The sequence below is a fragment of the Mastomys coucha genome, unplaced genomic scaffold (genome assembly GCF_008632895.1).
Source record: "Mastomys coucha isolate ucsf_1 unplaced genomic scaffold, UCSF_Mcou_1 pScaffold15, whole genome shotgun sequence".
Lineage (NCBI taxonomy): Eukaryota > Metazoa > Chordata > Mammalia > Rodentia > Muridae > Mastomys > Mastomys coucha.
The window spans coordinates 106096468-106116904 of record NW_022196897.1 but is presented as its reverse complement, the minus strand read 5'-3'; the positions used below and the strand labels follow the sequence as shown (position 1 = coordinate 106116904).

General features: G+C 37.0%; 1 protein-coding gene across 3 annotated transcripts in view; it reads left to right on the top strand.

Moving 5' to 3' along the window:
- Window positions 1-20437, top strand: part of Ubr1 (ubiquitin protein ligase E3 component n-recognin 1) — a 113253-nt gene that overhangs the window by 56567 nt on the left and 36249 nt on the right. For all 3 annotated transcript variants that reach the window (XM_031371573.1, XM_031371572.1, XM_031371574.1), the window contains exons 22-32: window positions 792-844; window positions 2097-2199; window positions 3125-3173; window positions 3519-3673; window positions 6459-6558; window positions 7728-7837; window positions 9428-9514; window positions 11790-11971; window positions 14617-14822; window positions 16832-16925; window positions 17931-18080. In XM_031371573.1, coding sequence (XP_031227433.1) covers window positions 792-844; window positions 2097-2199; window positions 3125-3173; window positions 3519-3673; window positions 6459-6558; window positions 7728-7837; window positions 9428-9514; window positions 11790-11971; window positions 14617-14822; window positions 16832-16925; window positions 17931-18080 — 1289 coding nt within the window. The remainder of the gene's footprint in view (window positions 1-791; window positions 845-2096; window positions 2200-3124; window positions 3174-3518; window positions 3674-6458; window positions 6559-7727; window positions 7838-9427; window positions 9515-11789; window positions 11972-14616; window positions 14823-16831; window positions 16926-17930; window positions 18081-20437) is intronic.

Below are 20437 nucleotides of genomic sequence, written 5' to 3'. Positions count from 1 at the left end.
TAGACCAGGCTGGCCTTGAACTCAGAAATCCGCCTGCCTCTTCCTGCCAAGTGCTGGGATTAAAGGTGTGTGCCACCACCGCCCGGCCAACACCTGGACATTTTGCACAGATATTTTGCCATGTGTTTCTGGTTGGAGGTTATTCATTTTGCTTATCTTGGTTTCAAGGATTAGTGAAGCATGGACATGTTCCTAGATGTTGTTGATGAACACACTAGATAAAGCTTCTCTTCAACCACTGAGTGTATAGCTGAGTGATAGGATGCTTTCTGTAGGCACCAAAAAAAACACCAACACCATCCAAAAGAAAAAAAAGAAAAAAAAAAAACAAAAAGAAGAAAAGAAGGGAGGGTGGGCGTTAAAAATTGTATGTGTTTACGCACACATGAAGGCAGACTCAGAGAGCTGACTTACCTTATGCTATTCATATGTAAGATCGTGTGTCTTAAAAGTTGCTCCCCTATGATGTATAGGCTTCGTATGTACTTTTTCTTCTTTTTTTTTCTTTTGCCCTCCCTACCCCCCAGACAGGGTTTCTCTGTGTAGCCCTGACTGGCCTCGAACTCCCAGAGATCCGCCTGCCTCTGCCTCCTGAGTGCTGGGATTAAAGGCATGCTCCACCATTCGACTTGCATATGTACTTTTAATACAATATTTCAGTTAACCCTTACATTTATTGCATATAAAGTACTTCAGAGATGAAGTTTAAAATGTATTTTGGTTCACAGTAAGAGAAGAAAAAAAATCATTACCTGAAGGTAAAAATGACAAAAAAAATGTTGTTTCGACAGGAAAATAACGAAACTGGCTTAGAAAATGTCATAAACAAAGTGGCCACATTTAAGTAAGTGTTTAATATTTATCCTTATCTGAGAGATAAGCTGGTTTTTATTTTTATGCTCTGGATATTTTTTAGAACATCTGATTTTTTTTAGAGTACCCAGGAATGAGAATACAACACAGAGTAAAAGGGTGAGAATGGGGGGATGCACTAGGCACTGGCAGACTGTGTTTAATGATGAAACAGTTAAATGTGTTTGTTGATGAAATGAGGTTCTTTGTATAGCAAGTAAATGAGAGATTTGTCTAGTAACATTATGTGATTTAGACAATAAGTTAATAAGACTGTCTGATAACTTTTTCCCAACTTTGAAGCTATTTCTTCATTGTTTTACAAATTTTTATTTTATATGCTAATCTTAGATTTTTCTCCAATAGAATTAAAGGGTATTTTATAAAGTTTCCACTCTTTGCGGTATATAAGGTGAAAATGTGAATGAATTAATTCTTGAATGTACTTTGACTTGTTATCATATTATGCTTAGGGTGATGCTGTTGAGGGTTTTTTTTAAAGACGTTTCTTTTTATGTTCACTCATGTTTTGCCTGCATATAGTCTGTGCAAGGATGCCAGGTGCTCTGGGATTGGAGTTAACAGTTGTGAGCTGCCATGTGGGTGCTGGGTCCTCTGCCAGAGCGGCCAGTGCTTTTAACTGCTGAGCCATCTCTTCAGCCTACTTCTAATTGTAAATAACTTATACAATAGCATGTGTCTTCTTTTCCTATTAGCAGTGCTTAATGATATTTTTTAAGTTAAGAAGTGGACAGAAACTTAAAGATGCTAAATGTTCATAGCAGATATGGTAAGCTCCTTTTAGCTGTGGTGCTTTTCCTACTACAGCTCTTGATAGAAGATTCCACACTATTGTTAGATTGCTAATGATTTGTGTCTCTACCATTTGAGGTTTGACCCTAAGTCACATAGTATAGTGTAATTTAACAGGTACCTTTAAACCCAGAGGCTGTAAAAGAAGTGTGGGAATCGAAGTCTACTATCAAGGCAACCTAGCACAAAGCAAACTTTCCTAGATTTGTTTGCATTTCATAGCAATTAAATAAAAATGTCACTGTTGTCAGGATTTTGTATTCAGTGTAGGTTTTTTAAATTACCATAGAACTAAATTGATCATTTATAAGATATACTTTTTAATAGGAATCTTGGATTTTAGATGAGATTTTAGAGTGTTTGTCTAGTGTCAATTCTGTGAAAACAAAAACAAAAACACTGTTCTTCATCTCTGTTGTCTGTTGCTTTAGGAAACCAGGTGTGTCGGGCCATGGAGTTTATGAATTGAAAGATGAATCACTGAAAGACTTCAATATGTACTTTTACCATTATTCTAAAACACAGCATAGCAAGGTAGGAAAAGTATTCTTTTCATAATAAACCTGAAGTCTTGAATGTCTTCTGAATCTACAGAAATGTTTCATGATGGCTCTCAGTAAAAGGTGTTAATTCATCCAAGAAAATTAAAAATGTAATCAGTAACCTCGTATATAGACAATATTTAGAGTTATCTGACTGTTACAGAAATGTCTGTAATAGTTGCTACAGGAGAAGAGGATTCAGGAATGCGTCCTTCACTTCACAGACACATGCTTCACGTGGCTTTTGTGCTTCTTTAGCATACTCCCCTTCCTTTCTTCTTCCTTCCTTCCTTCCTTCCTTCCATTCCCCCTTCCTTTCCTTTCTCCCTTCCTTCCTTCCTTCTTTTCTTCCTTCCTTCCTTCCTTCCCTTTTCCTTCTCCTCGCTTCCCTCTCTTCCTCCCTTTGTTCCTTTCTGTCTCTGTCTCTCTCTCTCTCATTTTCTTTCTTTCTTTTTTATCTTTTTTGTCTTTTACAACAGTGATTGGCACATAGTATCTGTTGGTCTTAGCAGGATGATAAATGATCACTGGTTTTGGTGATGGCTGGTTTTGTTGACCTTTGGTTAAGCTGAATCATTTACTAAGGTATGGAGAGGAAAAAGCTGGTTACGCCCAGCCTGGTCTTGCTTGCTTGCTGTCATTGTGGGAAATTCTCTACTCTACCATGGCTTCCTCTTCATGATGATCTGAAGGCAGACATGGGGCTAAGTTCTGAATGAGAATCATACCTCACTCATCTTGTGGTGCCTTCTAGTCAAAGTAATATTTTGAATATATTTTAAATTAGCATATAAAATATTTTAGTAGGTAGGTCAATCTTTTTATTTTTTTCAAACAGTGTTTTACTTGGTTTGTGCTTGTTAAGCAGGATGTATAATAATAGTTTTTACTTTTTCTTTTTTCTTTTTCTTAAATAGGCTGAACATATGCAGAAGAAAAGGAGAAAACAAGAAAATAAAGATGAAGGTAAAATAGAAATTCTGAACTGACTTCATTTTGCCTATTTTTTTGTGAGTGTTTTGTTGATTTGAAGGGGGCAACTAAAGGAAATATAAAAGAGCCTCTTTTCATTTATTTATTAAGATGTGGCCAACATGAATGAGAGCCTTTTAAATTGTTAACAAATGGAATTTATTTTGGGAGACTGGTCTAACAGTTTACATTTCCCTTGGCATTGATGTTTTCAGTGCTTTGAAGCAGAAAAAAATCATGTTATTTTACACTTAAACTTTGACTTTTCACGCTCACAATTTAGTATGTTAGGGTAGTATCAGTTTGTTTCTTCTCCACATTTACTCTGTTTTCCGACAGCATTGCCGCCGCCACCTCCTCCTGAGTTCTGCCCTGCTTTCAGCAAAGTAGTCAACCTTCTCAGCTGTGATGTTATGATGTACATACTCAGGACCATCTTTGAGCGGGCAGTGGACACAGAGTCTAATCTCTGGACAGAAGGGATGCTGCAGATGGTATGCTTGTCTGCTCACCTACAGTGTTGGTGTTGAGTTCTTTGTGGAATCTGAAAAACAATCCTTGGATTAATGTCAGTCAGAACCATGTCAGAAACACATGGTACTTAGGAATCATTAAAGTAGTTTATCTGTGGCCCAAGTTTCTTTTATAATACATTCTCATGTTTTTAGCATAAGAACTATCCTTAGGAACTATTCATGTTTTAAAAGACTCAAAAAAAAAGTGCATAGTATAGGGATAACCAGAAAGTGAGAGCCAAGCCTGGGAAGATTAATCAAGTACGTGGTCTTAGAAAATCTTGAACAAACATCTGAATATGTAGAATCCCACTGCTGGTTAGCCAGGGCCAAATCTGAATGTGCCTTAGTTTCCAATCTTACCTTCCATCGTTTCTTTCCCTCTGGGTGTTCCTTAGCTTCCTCTCCAGGTTGGCCTTCTTATCCTGGGCCACATCTGGGTATCAGGCATGCCAACTCTTAGGCCCCTACCCCTCCTCTGCTTTGTGAATTCTCTGGCTTCGGTCGTGGAAGGCCCAGGAATGGTGATGGAGAGGAAAGTAGAGAAAGCTCATGAAAAGATGCACAAGCACAGATGTTCCTACTTTCCCTTCTCCTTTTCCAACAGTGATTCTGACAGAGATCAGGGGCTGGATTCCTCTCTCCCCAAGTCTTCCTAGTTCTGCTCTCCCATAGCCTTCCACTCCCTGCCCCACCCTGCCCTCCCCTGTTGTTCAGCCCTGACTGGCTGGGGAGAATGGCATGTTAATCATGGGCTAGCCAAGGCTGCCATCTCTCTTCTTGAGAGATGCTGCCGATGAAGATAGCAGAGTAGCTGGCTTTTAAAGAGGGTATGAGCTCCGATAAACCAAGGAGTGAAGACAAGTGTAAGATCTATAAAATGTCATCTGTCCTTATTTCTTTTGGTAATACTTGTGGTTGGGATTTTGTAGAAGTTTATTTATGATGTAGCCTGTACTTTTGTAATCGGGCACATTATGGTCATTAAAGATACTGTGTTCCTGGCAAGCCTCTTATTGATTGCATTAACTGCAAAGATGCTGGGAAGTAGAATCCATTTAATTGACGAGCTCTTTTGGAACATGATCTATTCCTATGCTATTTAAGGTACTACTCTCTAACTTTATTTGAACTCCAATTAAAAAACACCCTGACATCCTCCAGCTCCTTCTCCTGAGTTAAAAAAAAAAAGAAAGAAAAAGGAAACAAACAAACAAACGAAAAAACAAAGTCTCCTCATGTTAGTGATAAGTCCATAACACATTGCAACATGCTGTTTTTGCTTTTTTCTTTTCTTTGAAACAGGGTTTCTCTGTACAGCCCTGGCTGTCCTGGAACTTGCTGTGTAGACCAGGCTGACCTTGAACTCACAGAGATCCACCAGTCTCTACCTCCTGAGTGTTAGGAATGAAGGCGTGTGTCACCACCGCCCAGTGCATCATGTTTTTATAGGCATATATTTATTTTGTCTGGTTTGGTTTTGGCGGTGCTGGTGAGTGAACCCAGGAACATGTATATGCTTGACAAGAACTCTGCCACTAAACCAGACTTGCAGCTCTCTTTGTTCTATTTATTTATTTATGTATGTATGTATATATGCATGTATGTATGTATTTATTTTTGAAGCAGGGTTGCATACTATAGCACAAGGTAGACTGAAACTCCTTATGCCTATGATAGCCTTAAACTTGTGGCAGTCCTTCTGCCTCAGCATCCTGGGGGCTAAGAGTATACATATGAGCAACCATACCTGGCTTCTTGGTACCTCTAATTAATAAATTACTTAATCCTGCTATTTTATGGCAGCTATAATTTTATATTTATTTAATACCTATTTAACAGAAAAATCTCTATCCCTATCCCCTGTTGGTTATTATTGGTCTGTAGGTTCATGCTCTTTTTATATCTCAGTGATAAATACTTGCAGTACTATCTGTATTCAGTATTGAAGAGCTTTATTTGAACTCCAGTTAAAAATTTCTCCACAACTCTCAGTGTCCTTATCTCCTAAGGGTTGTAAATGTTTTGTAAATCCTGGAAACAATTCCAACATAAGCACATAAAGGTCTTTGTCATTCTCAGTTGTATGTATATCTCATTATGTAAGAATACTATTATGCATTTAACTTTTATTAATAGACATTGGGTTTGATTTTAGGGTTTTGTTATAACAGAGAACATTAAGATGAACACTGATCATGGTTAGTTAGCTTGTTTGCTTGTGGCATGGTTCTCTTTACATTGCTCAGGCTGCTCTTGATTTTGGGGGCTTAGGTCATCCTTCCCTCTCAGCTTTCCAAGGACATGAGATTACAGGTGTGTGCCCTACCTGGTTTACAGTGAACATCCTTCTGCAAATACTTTTGCTTAAAATGAGTGTATTAGCCGTACCAATTCCTAATACACAATCTGCTCCTTTACATTCTTGACTGATGTTGTCACAATGATTTTTTTTAAATGTAAAACTACTTTATGTTCCTTTATCACCAGTGTAATAACAAGTAACTGCTTACTAAACCCTTTTGGCAGCTGCGTAGTTTATAGTGAATGCCAAATGTTTGTCACTTTTTAAGTAACATTCTTTCAATCACCTTAAACTATATCTCTTTAATTTGAAATGGGTACTCATGATTTCTCTTTCAGTTATCTTTGTTTATAAACTTTGTCCATTTTGGGCTGTTGTTTTCTTTCTTTTGCATTGTTTATATTTGTGCCTTCAATTAAAGAAGAAGCATTTCAAAGACCCCTGTCCTCCCTTTTTCAGGCGTTCCATATCTTGGCCCTGGGCTTGCTGGAGGAGAAGCAGCAGCTTCAGAAGGCTCCTGAAGAAGAAGTGACTTTTGACTTTTACCATAAGGCTTCAAGTACGCTAAAGCAGCATTCCCACGAAGCTTCTAGCTTCTTGCCAGTTTTAATTAGAAGTTTGGATCTTAGACAGTCTTTATCTGTCATCCTTAAAATGTAAAAAAGCCCTTTGTCTTATCATTAGGGTTTTATTGCTGTGAAGAGGCACCATGACCAAGGCAATCTCTTATAAAGAAAACCTTTAACTGGGGCTGGCTTACAGGTTCAGAGGTTGACTCCATTATTGTCATGGTGGGGAACACGGCAGCATCTAGGCAGACATGGGGCAGGAGAAGGAGACTGTGTACCACACTGGGTGGAGCTTGAGCATATATGATACCTCAAAACCCACCCCTACAGTGACATACTTCCTCCATCGTGGCCACGTCTACACCAACAAAGCCATACTGAGTCACATACATGAGTCTGTGGGGGCCATACCTATTCAAACCACTACAACCCTTACATGATTTATTTGCTTAGCATGTTTAGTTTTTAACTAATATTTTCCAGCATACTCATTTTTTTTTTCAGTTCCCTCGTGCATTTTTTTACTGCATGATTTTTTTCCGTTCCTGGGCATGATTGTAGTATTTATGGAGAGAAGTGTGTCTGACTGAAAGTGTTTTCTTTTTATGTTTTTTTCTAATTTTGAAGAATAGGATAGGTTTAGATTAGAATGCTCTTTAGCTAAAATAGTCTTGTTAAGCAAATTCCTGAAACATTAATTGCAAAACCAATAGTTTTAAGCAAAGTATCACATTTTCTCTTTACACTAATTTTGTAGATTACTGAAGCCTTCTCTGTATATGATGATAACCTCCCCACTCTAGTATCTCTGCAGAAGTTCTTCTCATCTTGTACTTTGGGTGGACAGTGAGCAAAGAGAGGAAAGGCAAGAGCGGGGTTAGGTTTATAAGGAGTAGCTCTTGCTTAGCAGTGCAAGTGGGTGGTACAGAGAGGCTTAAAATAATGGGAGTTTTTCTCATCCTATCTTTTAGTACACATAATCACATAATCATAACTCAATATTTCATATAATCGCAGATTCTTTCTTTGAAAAATCAAGGTAGAAAAGGTCTTGACTGGCAAGTGTCCATCATCACCTGGATGATAGGCACTAAGAAGTAAACTAGTACATTCTTATGAAGACAATCTTCTTTTGATACAATTTTGTATTTTAAAAAAGGATTGGGAAGTTCAGCCATGAATGCTCAGAATATACAAATGCTTTTGGAAAAACTCAAAGGAATCCCCCAATTAGAAGGCCAGAAGGACATGATAACATGGATACTCCAGGTATATCACAAAAGTAAACTGGTCTAATGAGTTATGTGTTGCTTAACATCAAGAAGGTATTTTGATAAGTGCATCATTGATTCATCCTCACTTGAATACCACAGAGTATACGCATGTAAACCTAAGTAGTTCGTTCCTTGACGTGGCCTCGATGCAGTCAATAAGCTCAGTAAATAAACGTGAGGTGTATGAGATTGCTGCTGGTATAACTTTGCATACTGTTTTACTTTTGTAAATAGAAAGAGCATACTCTCAAATTATACTGAAAAGAATAGTATAGGGACTGAAAATAGAAATCAGTGGTAGGATGTGTGTTTACCATGTGTGAATCCTTGAGTCAATCCCCAGAATCAGAAATTAATTTCTAAAAATTTACAGTCTGATACAGTAAGCATAGAAAAAAGTACATGCAAATAATGTTATGCAGACTGAGTAGGTTATTTTAAGGAATATATATATAAATTATATATATACATGTAACAATGAGGCCTTGAGTTTGAAAAAGATCAAGGGATGAGCGTATAGGAAGGTTTGGGGGTGGGAAAGGAAAAATAATGTAAGTATAACTTCAAAAATAAAAAATTCCAAGAATTGATAGTCATTTATTATCATTATTTAATTATACATAATTATGTAATTCCATACTGTATATAAAAATCTCCTATTTGCTGCTAGAATTCAGCCAGCATTCTCTCTTCATTTGTAGTCATTTACTATCAATTATTGCAACTCTGTGGGTTTTTTCATTGTAGTAATTCAATTTTTTCTGTTTCTCTGGCATTTATTTTAATAATAAGATTAATTTATGATATTATCAGTTACATTTACTGAGTAATTACAATGTGCCATGATGAATTCAAGATCCCAAACAGCACGAAATGCTTGCTTTCATGGAGCATGCGCCATAGTTGAAGTACAGACAAGTTTAAAATATTCATCAGGATAATCCAATAGCATGAGAGAAGATTCCCTTGGATAATATGGAAAGGCTTTGTCAGGAGCTGAAGTGAGAGCTGAGACCTGGGTCACTCTAGAGCCAGTACTTTAAAACACAGAAGAGTATTCCAAGGAGAAGACACTGCAGTGCAAGAGCCAGGCCAGCATCTCTGGAACATACGGGGAGGTGGGATGTCAGAATGCCAGACTGCTCCCTTCATAGGTCAGAATAAAACGGTCTATCATTGTTATGAAGACATGAATAAAAATGTACTTTACACTGGCTTTAGTGGTATGCTTTATAGTCCCAGTTATTTAGAAGGCTAAGCATTTGGAAGTTAGAGTTCCCATTAACATTTAAATTTTAACATTTAGAAATAATCTGTGCTGCACCCCCCGAACCCTAGACAAGCAGTTGTTCTCATAGAGGCAGACTTAATTAAACTCAGCTGGTAGCCCCTTGGCCGACAACAGCAATGCTTGTCACAGACAGGGTCACTCTTTTAATTTTGTTTTTCTAATACATCTAAGTAGCTTATCTCAAAGGCATCTCAAGACAAGATGACTGGATCAGATTAGTGACTAGAAGAAAAAAAAAATCTGCCTTCTCCTTGGTCAGTCTAACCAAACTTACTATTTCATCTGTTTTCACAGATGTTTGACACAGTGAAGCGACTAAGAGAAAAATCTTGTTTAGTTGTGGCAACCACTTCAGGATTGGAGTCCATTAAAAATGAGGAGGTAACAGCACTATAACAATGTTGCATTCATCTCTGTCTTTGAATACCGAGTCACTTTTCCTCTTTAGGAGAAACTTTGTGGCAAAATAAGGGATTATTGTTCATCTTTTATTCCAATGCTTCTCTACTGCACTTAACATAAACTCAGTATAGTATATGTATTTTACAAAATTAGAGGAACTTAATGCCCAGTGAACTCTATTAGAAATACCTTACTACTTTTAAAATGCTTTCATTGCTAAAATTAGGACATGTCTCAGTCAATTGCATTTCATAATTTAGTTAATAGTATTCATCTATTAGGAAGTATAAAATAATGGTACATCTTAGATTCAGTGAAATTAGATAATTAGATATCATGGTTTTCCATAGTGTTTTGAATAATGTCTTGCAATATTGAATTAATTAGCCAGTAGTTATTAGAATATGATTTTTTTGTTTGTTTGTTTGTTTATTTGTTCTTTGAGACAGGGTCTCTCTCTATGTAACTCTGACTGTTCTGGAACTTGCTATGTAGACCAGGCTGACCTTAAACTAACAGAGATCCATTTGTCTCTGCCTCCTAATGCTAGAGTTAAAGGTGTGTACCATCACATCCATCTTAATTATTAGAATATTCTTACTTGAGGTTATTAACTATTTTTTCTAAAACAAAATGCATTATACTTAAGTTAGTATACAGTAGAACATTTGCCTCACGTGTGAAAGGCCTGGACAAAATCCTTAGTACTTGTAATAAATCTTTTATGTTATTTTTATCTCCTGGTTTTAATTTTGGTAGGTCATATGCACATAGAAATTTAGCCATTTCTTCTAGGTTTTTCCAGCTTCTCCACATATAAATTTATAAATCATTCTCTAGTAATGTTCTGGATTTCACCAGAGTCTCATATAACACCCTTTTATTCTAGTTTCATCTTCACATTTTTTCTTTGTCACGTTGGCTAAGTATTTGTCAGGGTTTTTGGAAGAGCCAAGTCTTTGTTTAGTTAATTTTATGCATTATTCATTTAGCCCTATCTCATTAATCTCTTCGCTAATCTTCATAATGTCTTCCCATCTGCTGGGTTTGGGATTGGCTTAGTGTTGGTTTTCTAGAGCCATGAACTGCATCATTAGGTTGTTTATTTATTTAACATCTCTTGGGGGTTTTTTCTATTTTTTTTTTTTTTAATATGAGAATTTATAGCTATGAACTTTGCTCTTAGGACTGTCTTGACTGTTCTCCAAAGGTTCTGGGAAATCTCATTTTTATTTAACTATAGGAATTTTAAAATTTCTTCTCTGGTCACTGTTAATTCAAAAGTGTATTCTTCACTTTCCAAGTATTTTTTAGTGTCTGTAGTTTTTCTTGTTGCTTCTGCGCTTATTCCATTGTGGTCTGGTGTAAGGAACTGATTCTGTTGGGTGGTAGTAGCGTACGCCTTTGTCCCAGCTGTCTAGGCAGAGGCAGGCTGTGGGGAGGGGGTCCTCTCTGAGTATAAGGCCAGTCTGGTTTACAGAGTGAATTCCAGGACAACCTGCCCTACACACTGAAACTCTGTCTCAAAAAACAAAACAAAATAACAAAAACTAACCAACAAAAGAATTAATTTTTTAAATATTTGTTAAGTATTGATTTGTAGCCTATGGTGTGATCAATTTTGGAGTCAGTTCCTTATGTCACTGAGATAAATGAATAATCTGTATCCATCAGGTAGAATGTTCTATATCCATTTGGCTAATGGTGCATTACAGCTCTGAGGTTTCTTTAGTTATTTTTAGTCTGAAAGACCTATTTAAATATAAGAATTGAGTACTGAAGTCCTCCACTATTACTATATCAATATGTTTTTTGCCTTCTATGCTTGTTTTACGAAATTTGGGGCTCTAATACTTAGCTCTAATACTTAAGCATTAATAAATATTATATATTTTAGGGTGTGTGTGTCAAGTCTCTGTTTCTCTGTGTAGCGTTGGCTGTGCTGAAACTCACTCTGTAGACCAAGCTGGTCCGGAACTCAGAGATTTGTCTGCTTGCCCAACCCCCCCCCTCCCCCCCCCCGCTTTCCAGGGCTGGGAGTAAAGGCATGCACTACCACACCCCGCTTGTTATATCTACTTGATGAATTGTTCTTTTATTAATATGTAGTAGCCCTCTTTATCTCTCTAATTTTTTTTTGTTTGAAGTCTACTTATCAGATATGGTAACTGCTGCATCAAATAGAGGGTACTTAATCTGGACATGAATTTTTAACAGGAGATCCTATTTAATTTTGGTGTTACTTAACATTCAGATTACTCATGACAAAGAAAAAGCAGAACGGAAGAGAAAAGCTGAAGCGGCTAGACTACATCGCCAGAAGATCATGGCCCAGATGTCTGCCTTACAGAAGAACTTCATTGAAACTCACAAACTCATGTATGACAATACGTCAGAAGTAACAGGGAAGGAAGATGCCGTAATGGAGGAAGAGAGGTAAAACAAAAGAGTAATAGTTCAGATTTTTTTTTTAGGAAAAAAAAACAAGCATTCTTCCAAAATCATCATAAAAATGGGAACAGCAGAAATAGAAACTAACACATCATTTTTTATGCATTGATATTTTGTTCCTAGGAAAAATGAACTACTATTATTAAAAACTAAAAATAAATTGATCACCTAATAGAGGAGATTTATACTAGTTTTTCTTTTGTTTGCTTGCTTGGGACAGGGTCATCCTGTCTCATTCCTGGTGGCCTTGAACTTGTAACAGCTCTGCCCCATCCTCTCAAGTGCTGAAGTGACAGGGGTAATTCACCACACCAACATTTTCCTTTTCTTTTATATTTAGTTCTTTAAAAAAATTTTTTTTGAGATGTATTTTTTTTTTTATTTTATATGTATGGGTATTTTACATGCATATTTGTTTATGTACCACATATGTACCTGATGCTCATAGAAGCAAGAAGGGCCACCAGATCTCATGGAACTGGAGTTGCAAATGGTTGTGAGTTGTCATGTTGCTGCTTGGAATCAAGCCCGGGTTCTCTAGAAGAGCAGTCAGTGGATTAACCCCTGAGCTGTCTCTCCAGTTTCATACATTTAGTCTCACTGTGTAGCCTTGGTTGTCCTGGAACTCACTATGTAGACCAGACGGACTCACGAGATCAGCTTGCCTCTGCCTCCGTGTGCTGCGGTCAAGAGGGAGCACTGCTACTCCTGGCTAAGTTACAACTTTGGCAGGTCGTCCACTTTGCACTTCTGGGTGACTCTGTCATTTTCTACTAATTCATACCAGGAGTGTATGAACATGCTTCATTCTCATGAGATCAAAATGTATGGGCTAAGAGTGAAGGTCAGTGGTAGAGTGCTTGCTCATACACATGAGGCACTAGGTTCAATTCCTAGCACCATAAACTAAAATGTAAACACCTTTTGGTTGTTAGCCAGTGCAAAGATCAAATAATATAAAGTTTTTATTGACTGTTTACATTTTGTCTTTTGACAAATGCATGTTATTATTTTTTGCATATATATAATATATTATATATATTTATATTTTAGTATGTATATGACATACAGTAATATATAGTAATTAAGGAAGATTCTCAAAATCTTAAGTTTTAATTTTTTATCTTAATGCCTTTTCTATTCACTATTTTATTACAGTTATATTACTATATTTTCATTTTGAAAATCAAATGGTAGAGATAAAGCTAAAGTCCCTTTGGATACTTGACCAAGCCCTATATCTTTTCCTGCCTTCTGTGGTTATAAGTTTTATGTGTATAGCTCTGCATTCAAGAGGTTAAAAAAAGATTGAAAGTTTAAGGCTCGTCTGAGCTACAGTGATTTGGAGACCAGTCTGAGCTGTACATAAATGAGACTTTGTCTACAAAATAAAAAGGGTCTATGAATATATGTCAGAATTTTATTATACTATCACATGCAAATATATAATCACAAAATGATGTGGCACTGTTATTCAGCCTCTTGTTTTGTTTGCATAAGTGATATATACTTATTATATCTCTGATGTTACAGCTGAGCAGTACCCCTTGAAAACTGTATAATGTTCTACATTATGTTAACTCACGCTGCTGAGCGTTTGTTATAGATATTTCATTGAATGGTGCACCATATTTCAGGGAGCTTGTTGTGTAGTTTTGCAGAATGGTGAAGCACATGGCATCTGAGGCCAGGTCCCTTGGGTTAGTTAAATCTTGGTCCTACTATGTACAAATGATGAGTTCCTTGATCTATCTCTTAGTATCTCTAGGTCTCAGTTTCTCCCTCTGGGAAAATGGAGGTAATTATATTATATCTACCTCATGTTTATTGTAAGGATTAAGTAAAAAAACAACAACAACAAACCAACAACAAAACCTGTGAAGCAGTGTCTAGCATCATAATCAAACCATTATAAGTACTTGCTTTATTTGTATTTTATTATCCGGCATATTGTAGATCATAAGTATTGCTATAGCATTAAAGTTTGTTAAGGTTTAAGTTTTTGTAGTAGTTTTACTATCTACTAAACTAGAAACTGAAGACTAAATGCCTAATGAAAGGGATGGGTTAAATGTGTTATGAAGCAGTAGCAGGAGCAGCCCTAGGCAGCGGTTTCAAATAACTCATGACAGAATAACAGAGGAGAGAACAGTAAGGCAGCATCTAGTGAATAAATCTGTTTATAACGTGATGTTCTTTATACAAAATGTGTGTTATAAATAGAAAGCAAACTAGGAAAAATAAGCAATATTATTACTGGCTTCATTGCAGAATACAATGCTTTTTATTTTCTTCTTAATACTTTTCTATATTTTACAGAATTTCTTTGATATGTGAACTACCTATTAATCATTCAGAAAAAGAGAAATGGCCCCACTTTTGTTGATATAGTAAATTAAATATAATCACAACATAGATTGTAGTCTATGATGTATTTCTTTGTGCAATTAGAACAAACTGAATTTTCTAGTTATAAAATTAACTGCTTAAAGCCAGAAGGTTCAGGGTAGATTTTAAAAGTAATATTGCTAAATATAATTTTTATTTATATTTACTTACTTAAAATCTACCAAAATGTAAGGACAAGTGACCAAACCCTATGTTCTCATTTCTGTCGTTTCCTTTGATAGCACCTCAGCAGTCAGTGAGTACTCTAGAATCGCTCTGGGTCCTAAACGGGGCCCGGCTGTCACAGAAAAGGAGGTGCTGACGTGCATCCTCTGTCAAGAAGAACAAGAGGTGAAACTAGAAAATAATGCCATGGTACTATCAGCCTGTGTGCAGAAATCCACCGCCCTAACCCAGCACAGGGGGAAGCCTGTGGACCTCTTAGGGGGTATGTATCTATCGCGCAGCCTGTCTACTTTCAACCATTTCTTCTCCTGCCTATGTAATGAGAATAAAAGTAAACTCTGAAAGAGGTTTAGCGGTGAGGTTGCATGTAAGTCCTGTTTGGTTAACTGATACAATCTATATGTGGAATAGAGTAGGTTCTTACATGTCCCATGGGCGACTTGACTGTTTTGGTGTTGTTTTGATTTTTGTTAGTCCTCAGTCAGTTGCTCAACCCATCTCATTTTGGCTTTATTTTGTCTTGCAAACCATTTGTAAGTAGATTGCAGGCCCCATAACACTTCACCCCTAGGTACTTCCCAAAACTGAGGACAGTCTATAGCCTTACCATTCCATTATCATATTTAAGGAAGTTAATATTTCAAGAATATTATATATATACACACAATCTTTATTTCTATAGCTGTTCCCAAAATATCTTCAGTAGGAAGACCTATTTTTTAAATGAAGATCTAAACATATTTCACGTATTGCTTTGATGAAGTTTAACTGGGCCTGTAATCCCAGCACATGGAGGCTAAATTGGGAAGATTGCCATGAGGTAGAGATTAGCCTGGCCTATATAGTTCAAGACCAGCCTAAGCTACACAGTGAGACAATGTCTCACAAATAAAGCAAAATAAAAGTTTATTTTAGTAGTTTTAATGTAAAGTAATCTCTTGTCCCCTTTTTTTTCAAGATAATAACCAGTTTGATGAATTCAGACTAATAATTTTATTCAGTGTCTCACATTGTGAACTTATCTGTTTGCCTTATGATTAGATTTATATTAAACATTTACTTCATCAAGTATTAATTATATAATACATTATACTTATCCAAAGTTAGCTGCTTTATATTTTAAATTCCCTGGAAGTAATGATGATGATAATAAACTATCATTTATGAATATAACATGTTTCAGTCATTGATTCAATGCTGTGTATATTTGTGTACTCAATGCTCAAACCCTGTGCATTGGATGTCATCTTATAAATGAGGGAGCAGAGCACGCAGGTGGTGACTGACCTCAGGCCATGAGTAATGCAATAAGATCATAATTTAAAGTTCATGCTCTGTGATTTTTTTTTGTTTTGTGTTTTTTTTTTCCTTCTTAAAATTGTCATTTATGATGGCTAGAGGGATGGCTCAGCAGTTATTACAGCACTTGGTGCTCTAGCTTCTGTATGGTGGCTCACACTGTCTGCAACTCTAGTTCCAGAGGATCTAGTGCCCTCTTCTGACCTCCATGGGCACCAGCACACACAGACATATAGGCTGGCAAACACTCACATAAAAATAAACCTGCCGGGCGGTGGTGGCGCACGCCTTTAATAGAAGCAGGCAGATTTCTAAGTTCGAGGCCAGCCTGGTCTACAGAGTGAGTTCCAGGACAGCCAGGGCTATACAGAGAAAAACCAAAAAAAAAAAAAAAAAAAAAAAAAAAAAAAAAAAAAACTTTCTTCATAAGTTGTCATGTATTTAAATTGTTCTTTAAAATTATGAAGTCAAATTTGTTCTTGAAAAATAGAAAAGGGGCTGGAGAGATGGCTCAACGGTTAAGAGCACTGACTGCTGCTCCTGAGTTCAAGTCCCAGAAACCACATGGTGGCTCAGAACCATCTATAATGGGATCTGATGCCCTCTTCTGGTGTGTCTGAAGACAGCTACAATGCACTCATATGCATTAAATAAATAAAAAAAAAGAAAACTAGAAAAGCATTTCAATAGCCAGTATAATGCAGCTTGAACCTACTGTTAAGAATTGCAGTGTAAATGAACATAGAGTTGTTAATCCATAAGGATTTCAGTATCTAACCTGATGGTCTTGCTTCTTTCCTCCTTTTTTTCTTATTAGTAGGAATATATATCCTGCTGCCATAATGTTATACTTGGACATTCCTAAGAAATAAAATTTTAGCATTTTAGACCTGAAAATTCTTTCTCCACCCCACCCACTAACACTTTAGAAAACTTAAGTACATGTCTCTTATTTGTGTCTTTCTGAACCAGAAACACTAGACCCTCTTTTCATGGATCCAGACTTGGCACATGGAACTTATACAGGAAGCTGTGGTCATGTAATGCATGCAGTGTGCTGGCAGAAGTAAGTTGTCCCTCTGACATGTTCTTGAAAGAGACTAGGAACATTGACGTTCACTACACACCACAAAAGGCATGTTTTCTCATGTCTTCCTTCTGTTTTTCTGTGGAATAATAAAAGCAATTTTCATTACTAATCCTGTTTTCATGATACTAATTATATTTCTATTTATTGTAAGCCTTTGAAATTGATGTATCAAGTTCCCAGCTAAATACTTTTAGGGTTAGAGTGTAGTGTGATAATAATAGCATGTACTTAACATGCACAGTGCACTGCCCTAGCGCAGTCCTCAGCACTGGAAGTGCACTTGCTTCCCGAAAACTAAATAGTATTAACACCACTTCAGAGTTAGGCAGCAGAGAAGCAGTAACCTTCATTTAAAAGACAAAAATAAAAAACTTAAACTATGTAGTAAAAAGTATCTTTGTTGCCATCCATGGTGTACATGCCTTTAATCCTACACTGGGGAGGCAGAAGCAGTGGACCTACGAGTTCCAGGGCCTGGTCTACCGAGCCAGACTCAGGACAACTAGGGAACACAGAGAAGTTCTGTATTGAAAAGAAAAAAAGAAACCAAAAATATTAAGTATCTTTGCAATATGATATATTCTGGTTTTATCTTGAGAAAAGAAAAAAAAATTTAAAAGTGTAATTCCTGATAAATTTTTTGAATAGCTTATTCTTTGCCATTGGATTAAAAACATAATTGTCCATTGAAAGACTTCAGTGGTGTAGATGATCATCGGGCATCTCTAGGTATGTCCACTTGCTGTTGAGGCAGGGGACAAGTTAGAGGATTCAACAAGATCATTCAGATTTGTATCTGCCATAATGTATTTCCTAGTTTATTTACACTCCAAGTGGGCAACCTGTTTCTTTTATAATTATAACAGGCATTTTTGTGATAAGTTCTAAAGATACTAAATCTAAAATTCTAGACTTTTTACTGAGGATAGATCAAAGCCATGTGAGCTATTTTAAGTGAACCTGCGTCTTTGCATTTTGCAGGTATTTTGAAGCTGTGCAGCTAAGCTCTCAGCAGCGCATTCATGTTGACCTGTTTGACTTGGAGAGCGGTGAGTACCTGTGCCCGCTCTGCAAGTCTCTCTGCAACACTGTCATCCCCATCATCCCTTTGCAGCCACAGAAGATCAACAGGTGCGTTGTAACCTTTGTTCAGACTGTCCTCAAAGCTTTCCCTTGCCTTCTCCCTCCTTACAGAGATTAGAAATCAATACCATTCTCATTCCAAAGCTTTCAAATGAAATGGAAGCCCCCCCGTTTTTGGTGTTTAGGATTTTCATTTACTTAAAGCAGTGCGTTATGCTTTTTCTACCCACCATTAAAACAGTAGAACCCCAAAGTTGCAAATTGGAACCCCAAAGTTGCAAACCATATCTTTGAATAAATTGTGAACATTTGCATTTTAAACTATTTTACATTCTGACAGTGTTAGTACAGTTTAACAGACATTCACTGGTTTTAATAAGTAGAACATTTCATTATATATTTGCACATTCTTACTGTTCTTCTTGATAACAAAATTGTTATTTCAGCCAGGTGTGGTAGTACACACCCAGTACTTAGGAGACTCAGGCAGCAATATCTCTGAGTTTGAGGCCAGCCTAGTCTACATAGCAAGTTATAGGCTAACAAAGGCTACATAGTGAGACCCTGTATCAAAATAAACAAAAGTTATTCTTTAATTTATTATAAAATCAGCAATTTGTAGTGATAATTCCAGCAGTGGAAGTAGTTACAGTAATTTGAAGAAGTACCTTTGGCTGGCGATGTGACCAGTGGTAACTCAGTTGTAGAGTTCTTCCCTAGCATGTGTGAGGCACGGCTCCACAGAACAGCAGCGTGTGCTCACTGTGCCTCTCAACAAAAGCATGTGCAAGTTGGGTGTTTGGAAAATGGGGTCAAGAAGCTGCCACTTTATCTCATTGTCCACGTCATTGGAACTTCTCTTATTTGTCATATTTGGACATGTAATGCCACCAGATACAAAAAAGGATGTGTCAAGAAGACTGGCCCTTCATTTATTGAATAATTGACAAGTTTTAGACAGTATACCATGCACTTGCCATGTCTTATTTACTTCTCACAGTTGTCTACTGAAGTTGGTACTGTTACTTCCATTTAAATATAGACAACTGGATAACCACTGTGAGTAGTTTTCGCTTGTTCCAAGAGAGATTCAAGATGTGAACCCAGACTTCACTTCTGACTTCTGAGGGTGGAGAACGGTTTATTTATTTGGTTGGTTTGGTTGTTTGAGACAAGGCTTTGCTGTGCAGTCTAGGCAGCCTCTAGCTTGTGATTCTCTTCCTGATGGCTGAGATTTCAGGCACATACTGTCATGTCCAGCTTCTTCCAATTTCTTGTTAGCTTCCATAAGCTTTTTTTTTTTTTAAGTGATTCCCCAAAATAAAGATACTTAAAAATCTAATTGCTTGGGCTGGAGAGATGGCTCAGCAGTTAAGAGCACTGACTGCTCTTCTGAAGGTCCTGAGTTCAAATCCCAGCAACAACATAGTGGCTCACAACCATCCGTAATGAGATCTGATGCTCTCTTCTGGAGTGTCTGAAGACAGCTACAGTGTACTTACATATAATAAATAAATAAATATTTGAGAAAAAATTCTTAATTGTTTTCTAAATAAGTAGCAACTTTATTTCCTCAACTGCCTTCACTAAGCTTTATATAGATATGATTTGTTTTTATTTTCAATAATGTATATGTTGGGGGAGTATGCATATGTGAGTGACGCTACCTTCAATGCTCAGAAGATAGTATCATATTCCTAGAGCTGGTGTTGTAGGGAGTTGTTAATGGTAGATACTAAGAACACACTCCAGTCCTTCTCAAGAGCAGTGTGTGCTCTTAATTGCAGAGCCAACCAACACAGTCCCCAATAAATTTATCAAAACTGGAGGATAAGATGTGGCTCAGTGGTTAAGAACACTGGCTGCTCTTCCAGAGGACCCAGGTTCATTTCCCATCATCCACCTGGCAGCTCACAACTATCTGTATCTCCGGTTCCGGGGATCTGACACCCTCGCAGAGACATACATGCAATGAAAACACCAGTTTACATAAAATAAAAAAGAAACAAATCTTAAAAAAAATTATCAAAACTGTAAAACTGGTCTAGAGAGGTGCTTCAGCTGGTTAAAATGCTTACTGTGTAAGTAGACAGACCTGAGGTCAGATCTCTAGAACTCATGTAAAAGCTGTCACCCCGTCCTGCTGTGAGGAGATGGAAAGCTAAAATAGGAGACCGTCTGGAAGTTTGGGGGCCAACTAGTCTGATGTGTGTGCCAGCAAACAGCAACAAAATCATCTCAAGCAAGTTAATAGGAAGGAACTGCTATTGAAGGTTTGTCTTCTGATGTCTGCACACGTACTGTGGCATACACACACCTGCAGTCACACATACATGCACTTCATATGGGCTCAACATTTTCTTTTTTTTTTAAAACATGCTAGGTTTTTTTTTTTTTTTTTTTTT